The sequence below is a fragment of the Dendropsophus ebraccatus genome, chromosome 15, assembly GCF_027789765.1.
Source record: "Dendropsophus ebraccatus isolate aDenEbr1 chromosome 15, aDenEbr1.pat, whole genome shotgun sequence".
Taxonomy (NCBI): domain Eukaryota; kingdom Metazoa; phylum Chordata; class Amphibia; order Anura; family Hylidae; genus Dendropsophus; species Dendropsophus ebraccatus.
The window spans coordinates 72,902,003-72,922,257 of NC_091468.1; the positions used below are offsets into that span (position 1 = coordinate 72,902,003).

The 20,255-nt window shown below is 46.2% G+C and overlaps 1 protein-coding gene across 7 annotated transcripts in view; it reads left to right on the forward strand.

Moving 5' to 3' along the window:
* Positions 1-19,652, forward strand: part of BIRC6 (baculoviral IAP repeat containing 6) — a 209,071-nt gene extending 189,419 nt beyond the window's left edge. For all 7 annotated transcript variants that reach the window (XM_069955024.1, XM_069955025.1, XM_069955029.1 and 4 more), the window contains exons 71-74: positions 243-320; positions 6,946-7,134; positions 17,492-17,626; positions 18,811-19,652. In XM_069955024.1, coding sequence (XP_069811125.1) covers positions 243-320; positions 6,946-7,134; positions 17,492-17,626; positions 18,811-18,990 — 582 coding nt within the window. In that variant the 3' untranslated portion in view covers positions 18,991-19,652. The remainder of the gene's footprint in view (positions 1-242; positions 321-6,945; positions 7,135-17,491; positions 17,627-18,810) is intronic.
* The last annotated feature ends 603 nt before the right edge of the window (positions 19,653-20,255 follow it).

A 20,255-nucleotide genomic window follows, 5' to 3' on the forward strand; every position in this document is an offset into this window, starting at 1 on the left:
TAATAGCCGCGGTCTCCAGCTGCTGATAGCGTCCGGGAGCCGTGCGATCTCTGTGTATGATCAGTCTGATGTGGCACAGTACCACAAAGATTTATAAACTGGTTGCGCATTTGCTGGGAATCAGACAACAAAAAGCGCCTATTGTGCCACATGTAAAACGACACGTCCATCATAGTGACAGAAAACCATTGAACGTGCTGGGTTACTTTGTTACAGTAATGCCCTATTCTTTTTGTCTTTAGGTCTGTTTAAGCATACTTAACACCTGGCACGGGAGACCAGAGGAGAAATGGAACCCTCAGACGTCGAGTTTTCTGCAGGTATTTTTATTTAAAGTGATGGGAGCTGATAGAAAAGTCCTTTATGTCCTGCTAGCCAGCCGATAGAAGGGAGGAAACAATCGAGAGGTCTCAGTAGCTGATAACTTTATTAAATAGCAACATGTGAGCTTTGGAGGCCTCAGTACCGGCCTCTCTATCCCACATGGTGTAAGACTGTAACAGAAGAGTCCCCACCGCGATAGAGCGGTAACTGGCTGATTCCTCTGAGGTTTCAGTGGTTTTCTCTTTACTCTCTTTGGCCGTTCTTTGTCATTTTCCTGTATGTTTGCAAGAAAACAAAGATATGTTTTGCACTTTCACGGGTTTTTGCACGTTCTCTGTTCACTGAGTGAGATCAGGAACGTGATTATTTGGGCTATTCCCCGCGGGGCGATACCAAGTATGTTTCCTAACGTTGCTGGATGTGTCTCTGTAGGACGCCACTTTATTGGAACATTTTTCAAATTAAGAGTCCGCTCTTACAGATTTCCTAAATATATAAAATTTAAAGTAAAATTTCATAAAACCAAAAGGTTTCTATATTGTTCTGTGATTCTGTGCCCTTCTGTGTGTTATAAACTGTGTGTGATGACATAACATGAGGAGTCACACCATGTAGCTATAACATTGTCATCACCTCCAATACCCGAGGTCCCTCCCGAAAAAACACAAACTACTTGATTGTTTCACCTATTGCTACTTGTTATTAATAGAGACCATTGTCGTAGCAGTGTAGCCATCCCCTAGTTCCTCCATCTTCTCCCCCCTTTACAGCAGGGACAAGTAAGAGTCTGAGCTAGAGAGGAAACAAATGCCCAAGACCCCCAAAGTGTAATGTTTCTGTGGTCCGAGAAGAAGCAGGTGACCATGAAACAGCAGCTATGACCTGATCAGTCTGATAGGACACCAGTCTACGAAAAGTCTACGAAAAGACGCCATCCGGGCAGCTCCAACTATTCCATGGGAACGCCCACATAACGGGGGAAGCAGGTGCTAAGATGGCCTCCTCGTATGGTGGAAGAACCAGGCACACACTGACTATAGGGACATAAAAAGTCCGTCCAGCTTCCCTGATATAGATAGAGATACACACACATTTATACATATATATATATATATATATATATATATATATCCTCAGAGGGAGCACAATTATACATTACTTTATTACTGCAAATGAAACACAAGGCGATGTAGTGATCACATTAAGAAGAAATTGCAGCATGGCCCCTGGGATCACACTTATTAAAGCATATTAAAGATAATTGTTCTATAAATATTTATTCTGTGTAGTAAACATTTATTTTAGTAAAAGAATAAATAGATGTTTGTACATGAAGCTTCCTCGGGTGCCTTGAAGAAACCACATGCAGTGGATAAGTGACGCCAGCCGGGCACAGACAGTATACACCTCATACCTGATGTGCAGCGCCCGCACATATATCGCTCTGCAGACCAATGGGGCCATGATGAATCATTTGTCAGAGATTGCTCTTCCCTCGTGTTAATAGTACGTATAGTATGTACATCATGCTGGATCCTACAGCTGTATATCCTGAAATCCGCTGGTTGATGACTTTTACTCTCCCTCGAGCAGTCTGAGAAGAGTTTATGATTTCGGCCATCTTGCTCCCAGTTTGGAATCATTTGTGCTACCAGTGTATGAATCACATTGCTGTAGTTTCCCCCTGCCGGCTGTATAGGTAATGCACATTGCTGTAGTTTCCCCCTGCCGGCTGTATAGGTAATGCACATTGCTGTAGTTTCCCCCTGCCGGCTGTGTAGTAATGCACATTGCTGTAGTTTCCCCTGCCGGCTGTATAGGTAATGCACATTGCTGTAGTTTCCCCCTGCCGGCTGTATAGGTAATGCACATTGCTGTAGTTTCCCCTGCCGGCTGTGTAGTAATGCACATTGCTGTAGTTTCCCCTGCCTGCTGTGTAGTAATGCACATTGCTGTAGTTTCCCCCTGCCGGCTGTGTAGTAATGCATATTGCTGTAGTTTCTCCCTGCCGGCTGTATAGGTAATGCATATTGCTGTAGTTTCTCCCTGCCGGCTGTGTAGTAATGCACATTGCTGTAGTTTTCCCTGCCGGCTGTGTAGTAATGCACATTGCTGTAGTTTCCCCTGCCGGCTGTGTAGGTAATGCACATTGCTGTAGTTTCCCCTGCCGGCTGTGTAGGTAATGCACATTGCTGTAGTTTCCCCCTGCCGGCTGTGTAGTAATGCACATTGCTGTAGTTTCCCCTGCCGGCTGTGTAGTAATGCACATTGCTGTAGTTCCCCCTGCCGGCTGTATAGGTAATGCACATTGCTGTAGTTCCCCCTGCCGGCTGTGTAGTAATGCACATTGCTGTAGTTTCCCCCTGCCACCTGTATAGGTAATGCACATTGCTGTAGTTCCCACCTGCCGGCTGTATAGGTAATGCACATTTCTGTAGTTTCCCCTGCCACCTGTATAGGTAATGCACATTGCTGTAGTTTCCCCTGCCGGCTGTGTAGTAATGCACATTGCTGTAGTTTCCCCCTGCCGGCTGTATAGTAATGCACATTGCTGTAGTTTCCCCTGCCACCTGTATAGGTAATGCACATTGCTGTAGTTTCCCCCTGCCACCTGTATAGGTAATGCACATTGCTGTAGTTTCCCCTGCCGGCTGTGTAGTAATGCACATTGCTGTAGTTTCCCCCTGCCGGCTGTGTAGTAATGCACATTGCTGTAGTTCCCCCTGCCGGCTGTATAGGTAATGCACATTGCTGTAGTTTCCCCTGCCGGCTGTGTAGGTAATGCACATTGCTGTAGTTTCCCCCTGCCGGCTGTGTAGTAATGCACATTGCTGTAGTTCCCCCTGCCGGCTGTGTAGTAATGCACATTGCTGTAGTTCCCCCTGCCGGCTGTATAGGTAATGCACATTGCTGTAGTTCCCCCTGCCGGCTGTATAGGTAATGCACATTGCTGTAGTTTCCCCCTGCCGGCTGTGTAGTAATGCACATTGCTGTAGTTCCCCCTGCCGGCTGTATAGGTAATGCACATTGCTGTAGTTTCCCCTGCCGGCTGTGTAGTAATGCACATTTCTGTAGTTCCCCCCTGCCAGCTGTGTAGTAATGCATATTGCTGTAGTTTCCCCTGCCGGCTGTGTAGTAATGCACATTGCTGTAGTTTCCCCTGCCGGCTGTATAGGTAATGCACATTGCTGTAGTTTCCCCTGCCGGCTGTGTAGTAATGTACATTGCTGTAGTTCCCCCCTGCCGGCTGTGTAGTAATGCATATTGCTGGCTGCATCTCTGAGGAGACCAAGATTACCCTGACAGGTTACAGAACATTGGAGGAGAAAGCCAACTTCTATGTATATTGAGCAAAGATGAGCCGATTTACATTACAGACAGTTTCATTTGCCCAGCACTCCGCTTATACGCCGGCTGTCTTTGACCTTTGACCTTTCAGGCACCTCTCCACACCGGGTGCCTGAAAAAGCTGAATCCAGTCCTGGGAAACTTCTGCCAGCTTCCCAGGACTAGATGCAGCTTTTCCATTACATGGATTGGAGTGTCAGGCAGCCGGAGGATAAACCGACAGCCGAGCAAACAAAGCAATTCACTTCCTAATGTAAATGTGGAGCAGTTGTTTCTGGTTACGGCTGATCTTATGTATTGGAAATGGAGATAAACATAAAACCTTTTTTTTCTTATGTTTCGCTGAGGCCACTCCGTTGGCGCTTGCTGAGCTTGGACTTCAGGCCGATCTCTATCTAGACAATTTATAAGTGCCTACCCTATCAGCTCCCGGCGGAAACCCTGCAACACAATATATGGACAGGGGCAGTCTTGGCATTTCTGGGGCCCCAAGCGAAGTTATGTCTGCCCCCCCCCCCCCTCGACACGCACTCCACAACAATAGACCGATGTGTGCTTCCCCCAGTAGTATATACCTCTTGTGCGCAGCCGCCAGTAGTATTTACTCCTTGTGTGCGTCCCCTCAGTAGTATATACCCCTTGCGTGCTTCCCCCAGTAGTGTATAGACGCCTATGTGTTCCCCTACTTATATATAGACCCCCTGTGTGCTGTCCCAGTTGTATATAAACCCCCTGTATGCTGCCCCCAGTCGTATATACCCTGTGTGCTGCCCCCAGTTACATATAACCCATGTGTGCTCCCCCACTAGTATATAGACCCCCTGTGTGCTCCCCCACTTGTATATAGCTCCCCTGTGTGCTCCCTCAGTGGTATATAGCCCCCCTGTGTGCTCCCCCACTTGGATATAGACCTCCTGTGTGCTCCCCCACTTGGATATAGACCCCTGTGTGTTCCTCCAGTAGTATATAAACCCCCTGTGTGGTTCCCTTAGTAGTATATAGACCCCCTGTGTGCTCCACCAGTATTATATAGATCCCTGTGTGCTCCACCAGTAGTATATAGTTCACTGTGTGCTCCTCCAGCAGTATATAGACCCCTTGTGTGCTGCCCCCAGTTATATATAGACCCCCTGTGTGCTCCCCCAGTTATATATAGACCCCCTGTGTGCTCTCCCAGTTATATATAGACCCCCTGTGTGCTCCCCCAGTTATATATAGACCCCCTGTGTGCTCCCCGTTATATATAGACCCCCTGTGTGCTCCCCGTTATATATAGACCCCCTGTGAGCTGCCCCCAGTAGTATATAGACCCCCTGTGTGCCCCACCAGTAGTATATAGACCCCCTGTGTGCCCCACCAGTAGTATATAGATCTGTGTGCTCCTCCAGTAGTATATAGACCCCCTGTGTGCTGCCTCAGCAGTATATAGACCCCCTGTGTGCCCCACCAGTAGTATATAGACTCCTGTGTGTTCCCCCAGTAGTATATAGACCCCTGTGTGCCCCACCAGTAGTATATAGACCCCGGCGTGTTCCCCCAGTAGTATATAGACCCCCTGTGTGCCCCACCAGTAGTATATAGACCCCGGTGTGTTCCCCCAGTAGTATATAGACCCCCTGTGTGCCCCACCAGTAGTATATAGACCCCCTGTGTGCCCCACCAGTAGTATATAGACCCCTGTGTGCTACCCCAGTAGTATATAGACCCCCTGTGTGCTACCCCAGTAGTATATAGACCCCCTGTGTGCTCCCCCAGTAGTATTTAGCCCCCCTGTGTGCTCCCCCACTTGGATATAGCCCCCCTGTGTGCTCCCCCACTTGGATATAGACCTCCTGTGTGCTCCCCCACTTGGATATAGACCTCCTGTGTGCTCCCCCAGTTGTATATAGACCCCATTCTGCTGTCCCAAGTAGTATATAGACCCCCAGTGTGCCCCACCAGTAGTATATAGACCTCCTGTGTGCCCCACCAGTAGTATATAGACCCCCTGTGTGCTACCCCAGTAGTATATAGACCCCCTGTGTGCTCCCCCAGTAGTATATAGCCCCCCCTGTGTGCTCCCCTACTTGGATATAGACCTCCTGTGTGCTCCCCCAGTTGTATATAGACCCCATTCTGCTGCCCCAAGTAGTATATAGACCCCCTGTGGCTTCCCCGTTATATAGCCCCACTGTGTGCTCCCCCCATTTATATAGCCCCACTGTGTGCTCCCCCCCATTTATATAGACCCCCGCTGTGTGCTCCCCCAGTTACACTGCCCCTGTGTGCTCCCCCTCCCATATAGTATATAACACAATAAAACAAACACTTATACTCACCTGGGTCCGGGCGTCTCCTCTTCACTCTTGTGGCCGCAAGGGTTTTCCCTGCGGTCACAAGAGGCCGCGCTCCCCTTGTCCTGGCGCCGATGCTCCAATGATGTCACTGCAGCACCGACACCACAAGGACAGAGCGGCCACTTGTGACCACAGGGAAAACACTTCCTGAGGCCACAAGAGTGACTGACAGGAAGGGAGCCAATGTCTCCCGCCCTGTCAGCGCTGCTGCTGCTGCATGTAACTGTAAGCGCTCATTATGAGTGCTCATAGTTACAGTTCACATCACAGCAGCGAGCGGGGCAGCGGCCCTGTCTAGCGGTCTTGAGCACAAGAGAAGAGCGGGGCGTGGGGCCCCCCCTGGATGTTGGGGGCCCCAAGCGATTGCTTGAGGTGCTTGGTGCCAAAGACCGCTACTGTATATGAAAGCCAATCAGTTGCCATGGCAGCAAAAAGTTTTTAAAGATTAAAAATGAAAAAAGACACTTCGTGTAAAAACTTAAATTCCATTCCGATCGTGCCGGCTGCCGTATAACTGCATCTACTTTTACCTTGCGTTTTTGCATCTGTTTTTTCCCCATTGTTAGACAGCAAATCCTGTGAGCGTGGGCTTTTTTATCCTTTACTTGTATACTATAGCTGACCGAATGTATGTGCTCTAGAGATACAACAAGCCAAGTATGATGTAAGTTTATGCGTCACCCCCTGATCATCTCTCTGATGGATGAGACTCATTTCGTTTCTAGCGCTATAGATATTACAACTTGCTGTAACTCTCGGCAGCTGATTGGAATTTCATATATGAGGAATTTTATCCATTGATAATAACATTGATAATGCTTAGAAGTCAAATGTGTCTTTGTCCCCCTCCATCTCCCCATTCTCTGAATCTGACCCCTCTCTCCATGTTTGTATCTGTAATCATTATAGTAAAGGTTGATCTCTCCATGTTCTGCAGGTATTGGTGTCTGTCCAGTCCCTGATCCTTGTATCTGAACCATACTTTAATGAGCCAGGATATGAGAGGTCACGAGGCACCCCAAGTGGCACGCAGAGCTCCAGAGAATACGATGGGAATATCAGACAGGCCACAGTCAAGTGGGCCATGCTAGAACAAATTAGGAATCCTTCACCGTGTTTTAAAGAGGTAAGTGTCCAGTGCTTAATGTACGACGGATTGGGATTAAGATTGCAGAGCAGCTACCTATGTTAGTCATACCCTGACAACTACTACTATGAAGGCAGTATTTGTTTCCATTGCCTTCAAGTGGTCAAAAAGATTCTGGTTAGTATAAGAATGAAGTGGTTTGATGCAGCGGAGGTGGTCGTGTAGTTCTCAGTGCACCAATCCACCAGCTCCTGCAGCATGCCCACTATAAATAATGTCACTGACAAGGAGGCGGATTGGTGCACTGATCCACCAGCTCCTGCAGCACGCCCACTATAAATGTCACTGACAAGGAGGCAGATTGGTGCACTGATCCACCAGCTCCTGCAGCACGCCCACTATAAATAATGTCACTGACAAGGAGGCAGATTGGTGCACTGATCCACCAGCTCCTGCAGCACGCCCACTATAAATAATGTCACTGACAAGGAGGCGGATTGATGCACTGATCCACCAGCTCCTACAGCACGCCCACTATAAATAATGTCACTGACAAGGAGGCGGATTGGTGCACTGATCCACCAGCTCCTGCAGCATGCCCACTATAAATAATGTCACTGACAAGGAGGTGGATTGGTGCACTGAGGGCTACTGGGCAATCACATTTACATATTAAGAAAAATAAAGTTTTATTATTAATAGGGACATGGCCATACCTTTACTTAGAAGGTCTGCCGCCCTATTAGAATCTAGCAGCGGGTTTGGTCTGCCTGACCTGCTGCTGGATTCAGTTTTAACCTCTTTACAGCTAAGAAGGCAGTTTTGTAAAAAAGTAATGTTGCATGTCACTAAAACCTTGGCTATACTACTTCAACCATGGTGACCCACAACTGCTTTACAGGGGGTTTTATGGGGTAAAATAAAGTTCTTAACATCCGGATGCTATTTTCTATTTAATGCAGCATTTAAAGAGTTAAATGGACTGGTAGTGATCTTTCGGAATTTAATTGTGCCTGAGGAACTTGGATGCAGCCCTAGGGAGTCTGGGAGAACATGGAATAGCCTATGGCCTACGACTGTATCCAACTTTTTCAGTCAGTGGTATTCTGTCATCTGCCATCTGTCAATCACCGCGGGGCCAGTGGGGTCACAATGGGAGCCTGGCTGTATTTAGTATAGGATTCTGTGGGAAATACACCCCACTGGTGACATGGATGGAGGTCATTCTGCATTGAGAAACATCACTGATCGCAGGGAGACCAGCTAAAGATAACACAGCTGTCTGCTGGTTAAAGCGCTCAATGTAGCGACATCCTAGGTGCATTGCTCCCTGGAAAATATGAATATGCAAGAAAGAGCCTGTGGAGCCTCATTTAGGAGTCTCGAAACACAGGACTTCACTGCATTGAGCGCTTTCACCGGCAGTGTTATCGTTTGGCTGGTCTCCCTGAGATCAGAAATCTGTTTCTTTTATGGCTCTACCAGGCATTGCTCCCAACTAGCCAGAACCCTGCTCCACACTGATGAGGAGCAACACCCGAAACAGCTGTATGTGGATGGATATCTGGCCTTGGTCTTTCCCTTGTCATTATATTGACTTATAGGGCCACTAAATTTGGTGGTTTCCCTACAGGAGCCGCCCCTTGGCTGGGTCCTTCCCGGAGGGATATCTGGCTAGTCCTGGGTCTCGAGACTCTTAAATTTTTTTTTTGTTTTTTGTTTTTTGTTTTTGTTTTTTTTTTTTTTTTGCTTCTGCATTGAGGGCTTAAAATAACTTGTCATTGTATGTGGGACCTTATTGAGGACAAATCTGCATTCACCAGATTCAGTGTTAACGTGGGGAAAATGGCAACTATTTGTTTACAGTCAACCTCTTCAAGGTGAACATATGAAATCTGTCATCTGAATGATCTTTCATCCAACATTTATCATCCAGAGCAGCCAGAAATCCTCACATTCGGTGTATACCGCCAGTCGTGTAAGTTTTTCTAATAGGAAGGATAGTGAGCCTTATACCGCTCTAGGGCTTTATAGCGTCCTTGGACACAACCGGATCATATTGCCTCGTAAGGCTTTGATTTTCCTTACTGCAATGTAATAGAAGAAACTAGATACGTCACCGCGCTCCCCTACCTGTCATATGAACCTCTAGGAATGGCTTGTGCTATAGATGCCGCATTTAGATTTTACAAATGTGTTGACATTTTCGCCCGGACTCTTAATTCCTGCTTGTGGACCCATAAAATGGGAATGACGCTAATGTGGTCTAAAAATAGACATTGGGAGGTATTAAATGACCTTTAGGGTTAACGCAATCAAGACTGAATTGGCAGAACCATTCCATATAGCCCCAAGGCTGTGCGGCCCTCCCCAGAGTAGTAGCGGCAGAGGTAGCAGGAGAACATCGAAAGCCCATCGCACTTAGCGGATAATGAGGTGTGAATGTGCCGAGCAGATTAGAGTCTCGTGAAGCCGCGTTGTGTTTGTTGTTGTCAGCATGTAAATGTGGAGTGAGGAGGCCAGCGCCGTCACGTCACTTTGTTTTGTTGCCATCTGTACTACTGGTTGTCTTAATAACTTGTACAAGTAGGGCTGACACCCGGCCTCTCCCTTAGAAAGGTGGAGGAGTGAGATAAATCCCGATGGATGTGGCCCGGTGCTGAGGCTATAGCTCACTGCGAGCAGATAATCACTCTTACAAAGTGCTCGTCTCCCCAGCTGTCAGCTCCATTGGATGGGAATACACGTTGCTGAATGCAGAAGCGCGGGCTTCACCAGGCAGACATTAAATTACACCACATCCCCCAAAGGAAATATTCTTTTGACTGCTGGATAACAATTTTATTTCACAAATTTGTCAGGTGTTCGCGAAAATTCATATATTCGCAATAAAAAGGGCCGTTGCTATTTTTCTTTGTTACACACAGTCCCGTTTTATGGTTTTCTCGAGTTCTTTAGCCGACATCTTTATTTGCAGCTGTGCACTCAAAGACAATGATCCGCCGCCCTTAATGACGAGGAGAGCGATGGTTCGGCTCCAGAAATAGCCATTGAAGGCGTACCCTTAATAATAATCTCGACAAAAGTTATTAAAGGTCTGGTTTGGAGCATGTTTAAAGGGAACCAATCAGCACATTGGGCTCCCAGAAGCGCTGCACGCACCTGACAGACAGCTCTCCGGTGGTGGCGGGGGATCCGGGGTTTGCAGAGTTCATGTGCGGTAAAATGCATTTTAATACCGCATGCCAGGCAGGGGGAGAGCTGTGAAAAAGCAGTAAACTGCTAATATTACTGAAATGGCTCTGAGGATGAAGGTAATAAATGTCTCCTTATCCTCAGCACCCGTGCACTATAGGGAGATACCAGCAGGTTAGATTCTTCTGTCCTACTGATAGTTTCCAAGATTCAGAATTAATGTTTTAGGAATTAAAATAAAATTCCACACCTTGTTGGCAGCGTTATGCCTATTGCTGAGCTTGATCGGGCAATACTCAAGGAATAAAAGATCTACATAAAGAATCCCAACATTTTTAGATGCTAATAGTTTTTGGCTGGTGATGGGATTAGAGCTTGCACCTGCAGATAACCGGCCATGACACCAGAACACAAAGACTTGATGTAGACTTCCCAATGATGTAGACCTGATGTGCTGCTCCTAAACGCCAGATCTCTTGCCTCGCTTTGGTCCAGTATCTACAGAGGAGCGGCCATAACAGCGGGTTCCATTGCTTTCTAATATCCATGTCATGTCTCCCTGCCGCCTGTCAGTGGCAGTAAGTATGCGGTGATGCTGCTTCTCCTGCCCCTTCCTCGCTCTTATCCGGATGGTTTACAGCCCGACTCACTATCTGATTTTGTTCCTCCTCACTTCTATGTAAATGTGGTCGCAGGAAACCTAAGATTTGCTGCATGTGATGGGCCCGGCGGAGCGGATGCAATGGATCTTTTATTTTATGATTCAAATTAAGATAACAGGTCGTAGTTTTTATTTATCCGCTCTGCCTATAGTAAATGTTAGTGATTATGCTACAACCAAAGTTAGTTTGACACAAGCAATAAATTTTCCTGGGCAATTTCACGTGTCAAATTGAGTGTAAAGGTGCGTGAGTGTCAGACGTCCCAGGTTTATATCTTCCCGGAGGTATAATTAATAACTTCTTGCCCCTCTTCCAAGAAAGAGCTCAACCAAGAAAATTGAAATATGAAATATTACTACTCTGGTTAAAAATAAAACGGGATGTTAAACCTGTTAGACGTGGTATGACCGGCCGGGAAAAATGGCACCTATCTCACCCCACGTTGTCTGTCAAAGGGGGTGGGAGGGAGAAGGAGAGGGCTGATTTATAATCCTCCGACATCAGTGGATGGTAATTGAAGTCATTTCTGCTGAACGTATTAGTGGCTAGCATATTCCTCTATAATGGAGAGCGAGGATGACTTATCACTGGCAGAACAATTAGCAGAAAATAGTTCAAAGCAGTTGGGTGAACTCCATACATAAAGACATCCTAATCGCTGCCAATAAAATATAATGAAGAGAAGCTGGGTAACATCTGTGAGATCTCATCCAACCAATGGAGAGAAGACTTCGCAAATAATAGAAATCCGGATAACATCTGTGAGATCTCATCCAACCAATGGAGAGAAGACTCCGCAAATAATAGGAAGCCGGGTAACATCTGTGAGATCTCATCCAACCAATGGAGAGAAGACTTCGCAAATAATAAAATCCGGGTAACATCTGTGAGATCTCATCCAACCAATTGAGAGAAGACTCCACAAATAATAGAAATCCGGGTAACATCTGTGAGATTTCATCCAACCAATTGAGAGAAGACTCCGCAAATAATAGGAAGCCGGGTAACATCTGTGAGATCTCATCCAACCAATGGAGAGAAGACTCCGCAAATAGGAAGCCGGGTAACATTTGTCAGATCTCATCCAACCAATGGAGAGAAGACTCCGCAAATAATAGGAAGCCGGGTAACATCTGTCAGATCTCATCCAACCAATGGAGAGAAGACTCCGCAAATAATAGAAAGCCGGGTAACATCTGTGAGATCTCATCCAACCAATGGAGAGAAGACTCCGCAAATAATAGAAATCCGGATAACATCTGTGAGATCTCATCCAACCATTAGAGAGAAGACTCCGCAAATAATAGGAAGCCGGGTAACATTTGTCAGATCTCATCCAACCAATGGAGAGAAGACTTCTCACTTGGGTTTGATGCTTTTTACATTGTGTGTGCAGAAAGGATAGCCTGGTGGCTCAGTGGGTAGCACAGAAAAGAGGAGAAATCTCAGTCTTTCCTGTATGACCTGTTCTCTCTTTATAGTCTGTCCCTGGCTTTAGCTTCAATAATCTTGTCAGATAAATCTGTCAACACAAAACTCCAACGACTCAGAAACTAAGTGCCGGGCCATGCGCAGTACTATACCTTGAGAAAGAAGTGTAAGTACCAACTCATGCGCACTACAACCACGAACGAGAGCAACTGGACACTAAGTACTATGTCATGCGCACTTTGACTTCGCGAACTAGCGGCTAAGTCGCTGATCATGCGCACACTGACTACGCGAACCAACAGCTAAGTCCGCGCGCATGCGCTAGAAACGTCCCGACCGGTTTTTGAAAAGTTGCGCCAAAACATCATGACCATCATCAAGTTCCGCCCCCTTCTTTTCCCTCCCACTTAGCCCCACACCTATCACATTCACACACATGACGATCCACTGTGAGGTGGATGGAAACCAGAAAGCATATAAGGCAGCCTAACCCCGCCCACAGTGCCGTGACTTTGAGAAAGCCGGAGTGTCCGGCGAAACATGTCAGCTACACGGACAGTATTTTAACTATTGCACCTCTAAAAATGGCAATGGCTCCATGTATGTAGACCAGCAGAATTAGAAGGGAAGAGCGTATATATCAAATCGCTCAGGGCACAGCAGTACTCTGCTGTTATAGTGCACTCCTGCCCGGCTGGGCTTAGGATATAGCTCCAACAGACTAGGAGCATACAGGAATTGCACTCTTTTACACACAAATACCCCGGCTGGGGAAGTGTGTGAGTCTGACAATACTGGAAGCCAACCATGAACAGAGACAGTGTCGGCCGACACCATTGTACAGTGGCATAGAGGCAGTGATATTTTAAAATTTGCACAATAAGGTGAATTCTTTCTGTTTTAAACTGAACAATAAAAGTTATATTTTAGCCTATAGGTAAAACCGGGTATTACCTGAGTCACCCTCAGGATAGAGTCTAAAGATACGATATGCCTTATTTTTCCATGAAGAATTATTCACACTACTTGTAGAACAAAAAAGGAACATTTATTATATACTGTCCAGTAGTTGTCATTCCAAACCTGAATAACCAGACAACCCACCCCCGACCACCTCCCCATTCCCCCCCCAGAGCCTCCCCCTTTCCCTTCGGTAGGGGTCTTACTTTTCCTTATCTTAAGCTTTCCTGTAAATCCTCCACGATGCCTTATTTTCAGGGAAACAGGGTAGGTTTTCACCTGGGAGGGTTTTCTTGACTCTGAACAGCCCTAAATGGTATTTTAGAATACGTTTTCTAAACCAAACAATCCCTTTAAAAGCAGTATTCCACCTAGAAGGGTTTATTATCCATGTTAAGTGCTAGCTCGATGGGGGTTCAGTCTCTGGGGCCTCCTACTTGCTCTAATAGGTTGGTATTGGAGAGCTTGATAAATTCCCATAATCTAGAAAGTTCTACCTGCAATGATTCAGTGGCTGTTTCTATTATGCAGTGATTGAGTGACTCCAGTGCAGAGGATAGCCACGTCTTACAGTTTATCTGTTCTCCCCGGGTTTTACGCTTCTCTGGTCCAGTTGCGTGCCTCGGTCTCTGTCCCTGAGAAAATTGGATTCCTATTCCCATAGAGACTGATGCGTGTGGGTTTGATGTGTGCACGGCTCTACCAAGTCACACGTCTGCCTCCCGAACATACAAAGTACATCTCTGTAGTGATCTGTATTCTAGCCGCAGGCTAGGCATTGATCGCTTACTATGTGTAGCTGGAGCCCAGATCCCAGGGGTCGGCGGACACATGCTCTGCATTGATAGTCGGTGCTGTTGTGACAGTCTATTCAGGCCGTGATGACCTGTAAACGCTTTCTTCCACACTGAGTGCAGCGCTCTTACGCCGTTCTCCAGAGACGAGATGAGGCTCTGCTTCCAGATATTTCCTCATTCTCTCCATCCTGCTTCCCGCAATCACATAACCCTTCTATTTTACTTCTCTTGTCAGGTCTGACTTTGGAAAGGGCGCACATTTATTCCAGGGATCTAAAAATAAGTCGTCTCTCTGCTGATTTATGTCCAGAATAATTATAAGGGTCACTACTCAGCATTACACTCAGACATGCGTCTCTCTTTTATTAGTACATACAGACAAGGAGAGAACATGGCTCGCTTTTCTCTCAGATATTTACAAGTCTGTTAGATCATCGACAAGAAGGACATGAAAGAGTATGAAGTCCTTTGTATCGGTAAGAAGTGACCTCTGATGTACTTTACGGGAGGTCACATCAACACCTGCATGATGATTGGCTGCTAGAGAGGATCCTGTACATCTTAGTCTGGCCGCTGGTTCTTCAGTTGATCGCTAGTAGAGCTGAGCAAACTTCGAGCACGCACTGGAGCATGCATAATTTGATTAACAATGGAACCTATGCCGTCCCTCGGGAGTCCTGGAGCTCCATACCGCCCCCGGGAGTCCTGGAGCTCCAAACAGCCCCCGGGAGTCCTGGAGCTCCAAACAGCCCTCGGGAGTCCTGGAGCTCCATACAGCCCCCGGGAGTCCTGGAGCTCCATACAGCCCTCGGGAGTCCTGGAGCTCTAACAGCCCTCGGGAGTCCTGGAGCTCTAACAGCCCTCGGGAGTCCTGGAGCTCCATACCGCCCTCGGGAGTCCTGGAGCTCCATACCGCCCTCGGGAGTCCTGGAGCTCCATACCGCCCTCGGGAGTCCTGGAGCTCCATACCGCCCTCGGGAGTCCTGGAGCTCCATACCGCCCTCGGGAGTCCTGGAGCTCCATACCGCCCTCGGGAGTCCTGGAGCTCCATACCGCCCTCGGGAGTCCTGGAGCTCCATACCGCCCTCGGGAGTCCTGGAGCTCCATACCGCCCTCGGGAGTCCTGGAGCTCCATACCGCCCTCGGGAGTCCTGGAGCTCCATACCGCCCTCGGGAGTCCTGGAGCTCCATACCGCCCTCGGGAGTCCTGGAGCTCCATACCGCCCTCGGGAGTCCTGGAGCTCCATACCGCCCTCGGGAGTCCTGGAGCTCCATACCGCCCTCGGGAGTCCTGGAGCTCCATACCGCCCTCGGGAGTCCTGGAGCTCCATACCGCCCTCGGGAGTCCTGGAGCTCCATACCGCCCTCGGGAGTCCTGGAGCTCCATACCGCCCTCGGGAGTCCAACTTCAGCCACCACTGAATATTACAGGTCCTAGGTAGTGGATCTCTAGAGGTTAGGCATCGATTCAGGATGTGGATATATTTGGAGGCTGGGAGAAATGTTTGCCCTATTTTGATCAATTGCCATTTGCCTCATAAGGGATTTTTTTCTGATTTTCTTTTGGATCAACACTGTTTCAGTTAAACTTACGTGCTTGTCTCTCTTCAGCTCTCTAACTATGCATGTAACCATGTAACCTGATCAGAGCTGGGTATGCTGCAATCTATTCTGTCCTCACACAGTAACGTAAAATTCAGACCACAGCCCTGCAAATATAGCATATAGCATGTCTGTTAGTGACCGCAAATATTTGCTCCATTTCCCAAATCTATGCTTTCAGCTTTGAGTCCTACAAGGTAGAAGTAGATGTTTGGTAAAATGGACAAACGTGATTAAAAGTAGACGACATTCACTGTATTAAAATTAATGGCTACACCAAGGGACAGGTCATGGTACCTTTTGCCAGTATACCAGTAAGTACGGCTACATTATGGTACATTATGAGCCTAAGAAAGATAAGTGCCATATGCAGTAGATACAAGCCCGGTGAAAAGACTATAGCTCTTAAAGGGAACGTGTCACCTAAATTCAGATACTAAAACTCGTTCTTTTATTCTAATCTTATTCCATTTTCTGACTTAATTTTTTTTTAATTTCACCTTTTGGGGGCGGCCGTCTTGCCTGAGTCGTTCTTAACAGCATTTAGTGACATGCTTTACAGCAAGACTCATGGACATAGACGACAATAGACCAATTCGGTCCCCTTGAGATAAATGTGAGACATTACTGAGCGCGCTCTGTGACCTGTGAAGAGGTCATTCCACAGGAAGCTGCTATTGTCTCCTCTATCAACTGGTGTCACATGACGCTGCAATGCTGTACAGATCACTTTACAGCAGCATCTTTTTTTTTTTACCACTGACACAACAGGAAGTCTCAGCTTAGTTTAAGCCCCAGTGGTTAGAATGAGAACTGCAAGATATCAGGATTATTATATAATACAAATAGAAAAGTGGAAAATTAGGAAAAATGTCACCAAATCTTTACAAAATATGTTTACCATAAAACCATTATTAATACAATCCGTCATTTTCTGATGACACTGTCCCTTTAAGGAGAAGTAAAGTGCCCGGTACAGCTGCTAGGATACTGTGTAGTGTTGTGAGATCTCTGCGGCCATTGGAGACCGTGTTGCAGAGTGTTTCTCTTCCTCTTGTTTACTGTCGGTATTTAGCTCGGACTTAACATTCCAGTCATGTTCCGGTTGTGTATCGGAGCAGAGGTTGCCGTGTTTTTCAATGTTCCAGGTTAATGGGATGTTCTTGTGGCGCAGTCCTCAGCCTTCCCGCCACAGACAAATTCCTCTGAAATAGACTTTCATTTTTTTATCTCTTCCTTTTATTCCTCCTCGTAAAATGAAGCCGCACGCCATTAATTATAGCCGGGATTGTGTAATTGTTTTCATTGCGAGCCGTCACCCTGTGTCAAGGGTGAAGATGGGCGAATCTGTTCTTTCCGTAAACAAGTATCCCACCGCTTTAATTGGTGCCGCGATGGCAGAACGAGGCGCTGAGGTGATGGCTGCCGCTGCTCCCACCGTTCCCGCTTCATTGGGAGGAAATAGGAATTGATAGAAAGTTTCTGTACAGTTTCAGCTAGAAAGTTTTTCATGAATATAATATAAGAAGTGCAGCGGAAATGAAGGGATTGTGGTGTATGTCGTGTTACCGCCTCGCTTTACATATATTCTTTCATCCCTCGAGTGCTCAGGAGTTTATAGATTCAGTAGGATTACAGGCCAGGAGGTCGCACTAGACAAACACACCACCAACCTCACCATGGGGGTCTCTGGAAACGTTGGATTTATTTGCAGATTACACAGGACTAATCATTTCTTTCACGTTGCAGGTGATTCATAAACACTTTTACTTGAAGCGAGCGGAGATCATGGCCCAGTGTGAGGACTGGATAGTAGATATTCAGCAGTTCAGCAGCGACAAACGTGTCGGCCGGACGATGTCCCACCATGCAGCCGCCCTAAAGGTGAGAGCTCTCTACCTTCTGTATGCGGTTAGATGGGAAAAAAGATTGACGTTTAAAGTGGAGCTGTCGTGAAATATATATATATATATATATATATATATAAATAAATACTTTGTGGTCACAAACAGTTTTGCAACATACTCGCTTTATTTTCTTTTTATTGTCCAAACTGTGGTCAATGACTGGTCTCTCTTTTTCAAGGAAGAAAAGTCCAAAACAAAGTCCCAGTCCTTTGTGCACTCCCACAAGGGAAGACATTTATTCATCATGTAGCTTGTTTATGAACTGATGGCGAATAACTTAGGATAATTATATTATTAACTTTTGCTAATTCTATTCCCAGCTCTGCAGCTACCGGGAGACAGTGCTCTGTGTTATGTATAATGTCACTGTGTGGTTACAGAGGTTTTGGTGCTGTGTGACGGGAGAGGCGACTATACAGTGCAAGCACCCCCATGTTTCTCTGCTACTGAATGAGGATGTGCAGTAGCTGTACACATTGGCAGTGAAGAGAGACCCATAATGGCCATATCTACAACGATGATTTAAATATAGAAAAAACCCCACTATAGAGTAAACTGATTACGATCATCACCTGTTTATTTAAAAAATAAATAAATAAATATATATATCCTCTTTAACGTGAATGTACCACTAGGTACATCGTTTTGTTTTTTCTAACATGAACACTAGCCCAGCATAAAGCACTTTTTGAATTGCCGCCCAGCTCCCATGCACGGCACCGGTCCATCCCCGAGGACAAAACCTCCTCATCTCTGACGCAGCTCCATTAGAATCAATGGAGCCGTGTTACAGAGGAGCTTCATGCCAGGCCGCTGCTCGGGAATAGACCAACACTGTGCACGGGAACCAGCGCTGGTCTGGTAATGTAATAGGAAAGTTGTACATTCACTTTAAGTTGTGTAATAGAATGAATAAACCCCATTGGCCGTAAAGTTGTCCAAGTAATTTCCTTTAAGGACTTGTGTAAGTCACTCTCAGAATTTCTTCTTGCATGATCAGCACGTTGTATTACCTGTTGATGCCAGGACGTCCCTGGGGCTCCTGTGAGTACGTTCTGCGTACACAGCGACTTCCATGCAGCACTGTGCTTTGTGGCTCTTGAGAGAACAATTTATTACAATGACATGCTGACCATACTTTTCCTTCTGCTTTGTGTGCAGCGACATACGGCTCAGCTCCGAGAAGAGCTCTTAAAGCTCCAGTGCCCCGAAGGCTTGGACCCAGATGCTGAGGAGTCTACAGAAAAATGCCTAGCCACAGCGAGCTGCGAGGAGGCGTCATTGCACGAACAGGTCAAACCCAGCAGCAGTAAAGACAACCCGGGTGACTTCAAATTCTGAGCTGCGTTGGCATGGACTTTCCACCCAGGCTTTGAAGCACAGCCAAATCTGTCCATACTTGTATGTAAGAAGCGAATTATGTCATAGTTAATGAAGCTAAAACTATTCTATGCCCTTAAGGTTATACAGATTAATTCAAGATGATCTTTTACCTGTAAAAGAGTGTAAACTTTTTTTTGTGCTTTTATTTTTCAATTGTGAGAACCACTGATTGGTCTGTTTAGCAAATGTAACAAGAAACTGGTGAAATCACTGAAATAAGGGAACTGTTCCTTACGAAAGAATGTTTACTGAATGTTTTTTTTTTTTTGTTTTGTTTTTTTACAGATAGATTGAGGGCCTTGTAACAAAGAATATATATTGGTCATTCTTATTACTATAACTATTTAAAGTCTGCAGATTTTCACAGAATTTGATAGGTTTTGGCCATACCTTCATTCTCGGTTCTTGATTTCTACAGAAATGCTCCCGCATTCTTCAATAAACTTTAAACCCACCTGCTCCCTAATAAATAAACTTACTGGTACATTTTTCTTTTTTTAAAGAATAAATCTACTATGGAAAAAGACCCTAGAACTGGAGACTTGCTCTTGTTGGACTGAATTTATCACAGTCTGTTTCATTTGATGCACATGAAATAAACAGACATGGTTTTACCTTCAGTTCCTGTTCAATTCTAGATACATCCCTGTATGTTTCTGTGTATGTGTCACCACACGCACATGAGTTATCGCTGGCTTTGTGGTTCCAAGCGTCACTAATAAGTAATACAAACGTAGTCACCTTATTATGTTAAGAAGGAATTCATGGAGTATATGCTGTAAAAACTGCCATCGTACAGGATGATTATATGAATACACAGGGTAGGGGACAAGTTAGAGATCACAGGGGGTCCCTTTATTAACGTATCTGCCCCTGCTTCTTTGTTATGAATAAAGCCGTGGGTACAACATTTAACCTGTGCCTCTATTCATTCCTATGGAGGTGCCGGAGAGAGACGAGTTTGGCACTCTTTCAGTTTACCCTGCTTTTTTCGGCAACTCTATTCATTCCTATGGAACTGCCGGAGAAAGTGGAGTACATTGAACTTTTCAGCACCTTTATAACAATGAATAGAGCCGCAGGTCACATGCCACCGTACCCATGGCTCTATTCATAACTTAGAAACTGGGGGCCGATACAGAGATCGCCAAGGGGTACGGAGGTCAGACCCCCCATGATCTCTCTTCACTTTGACGTCTTTGTATATTTTTTGGGCTTGGATC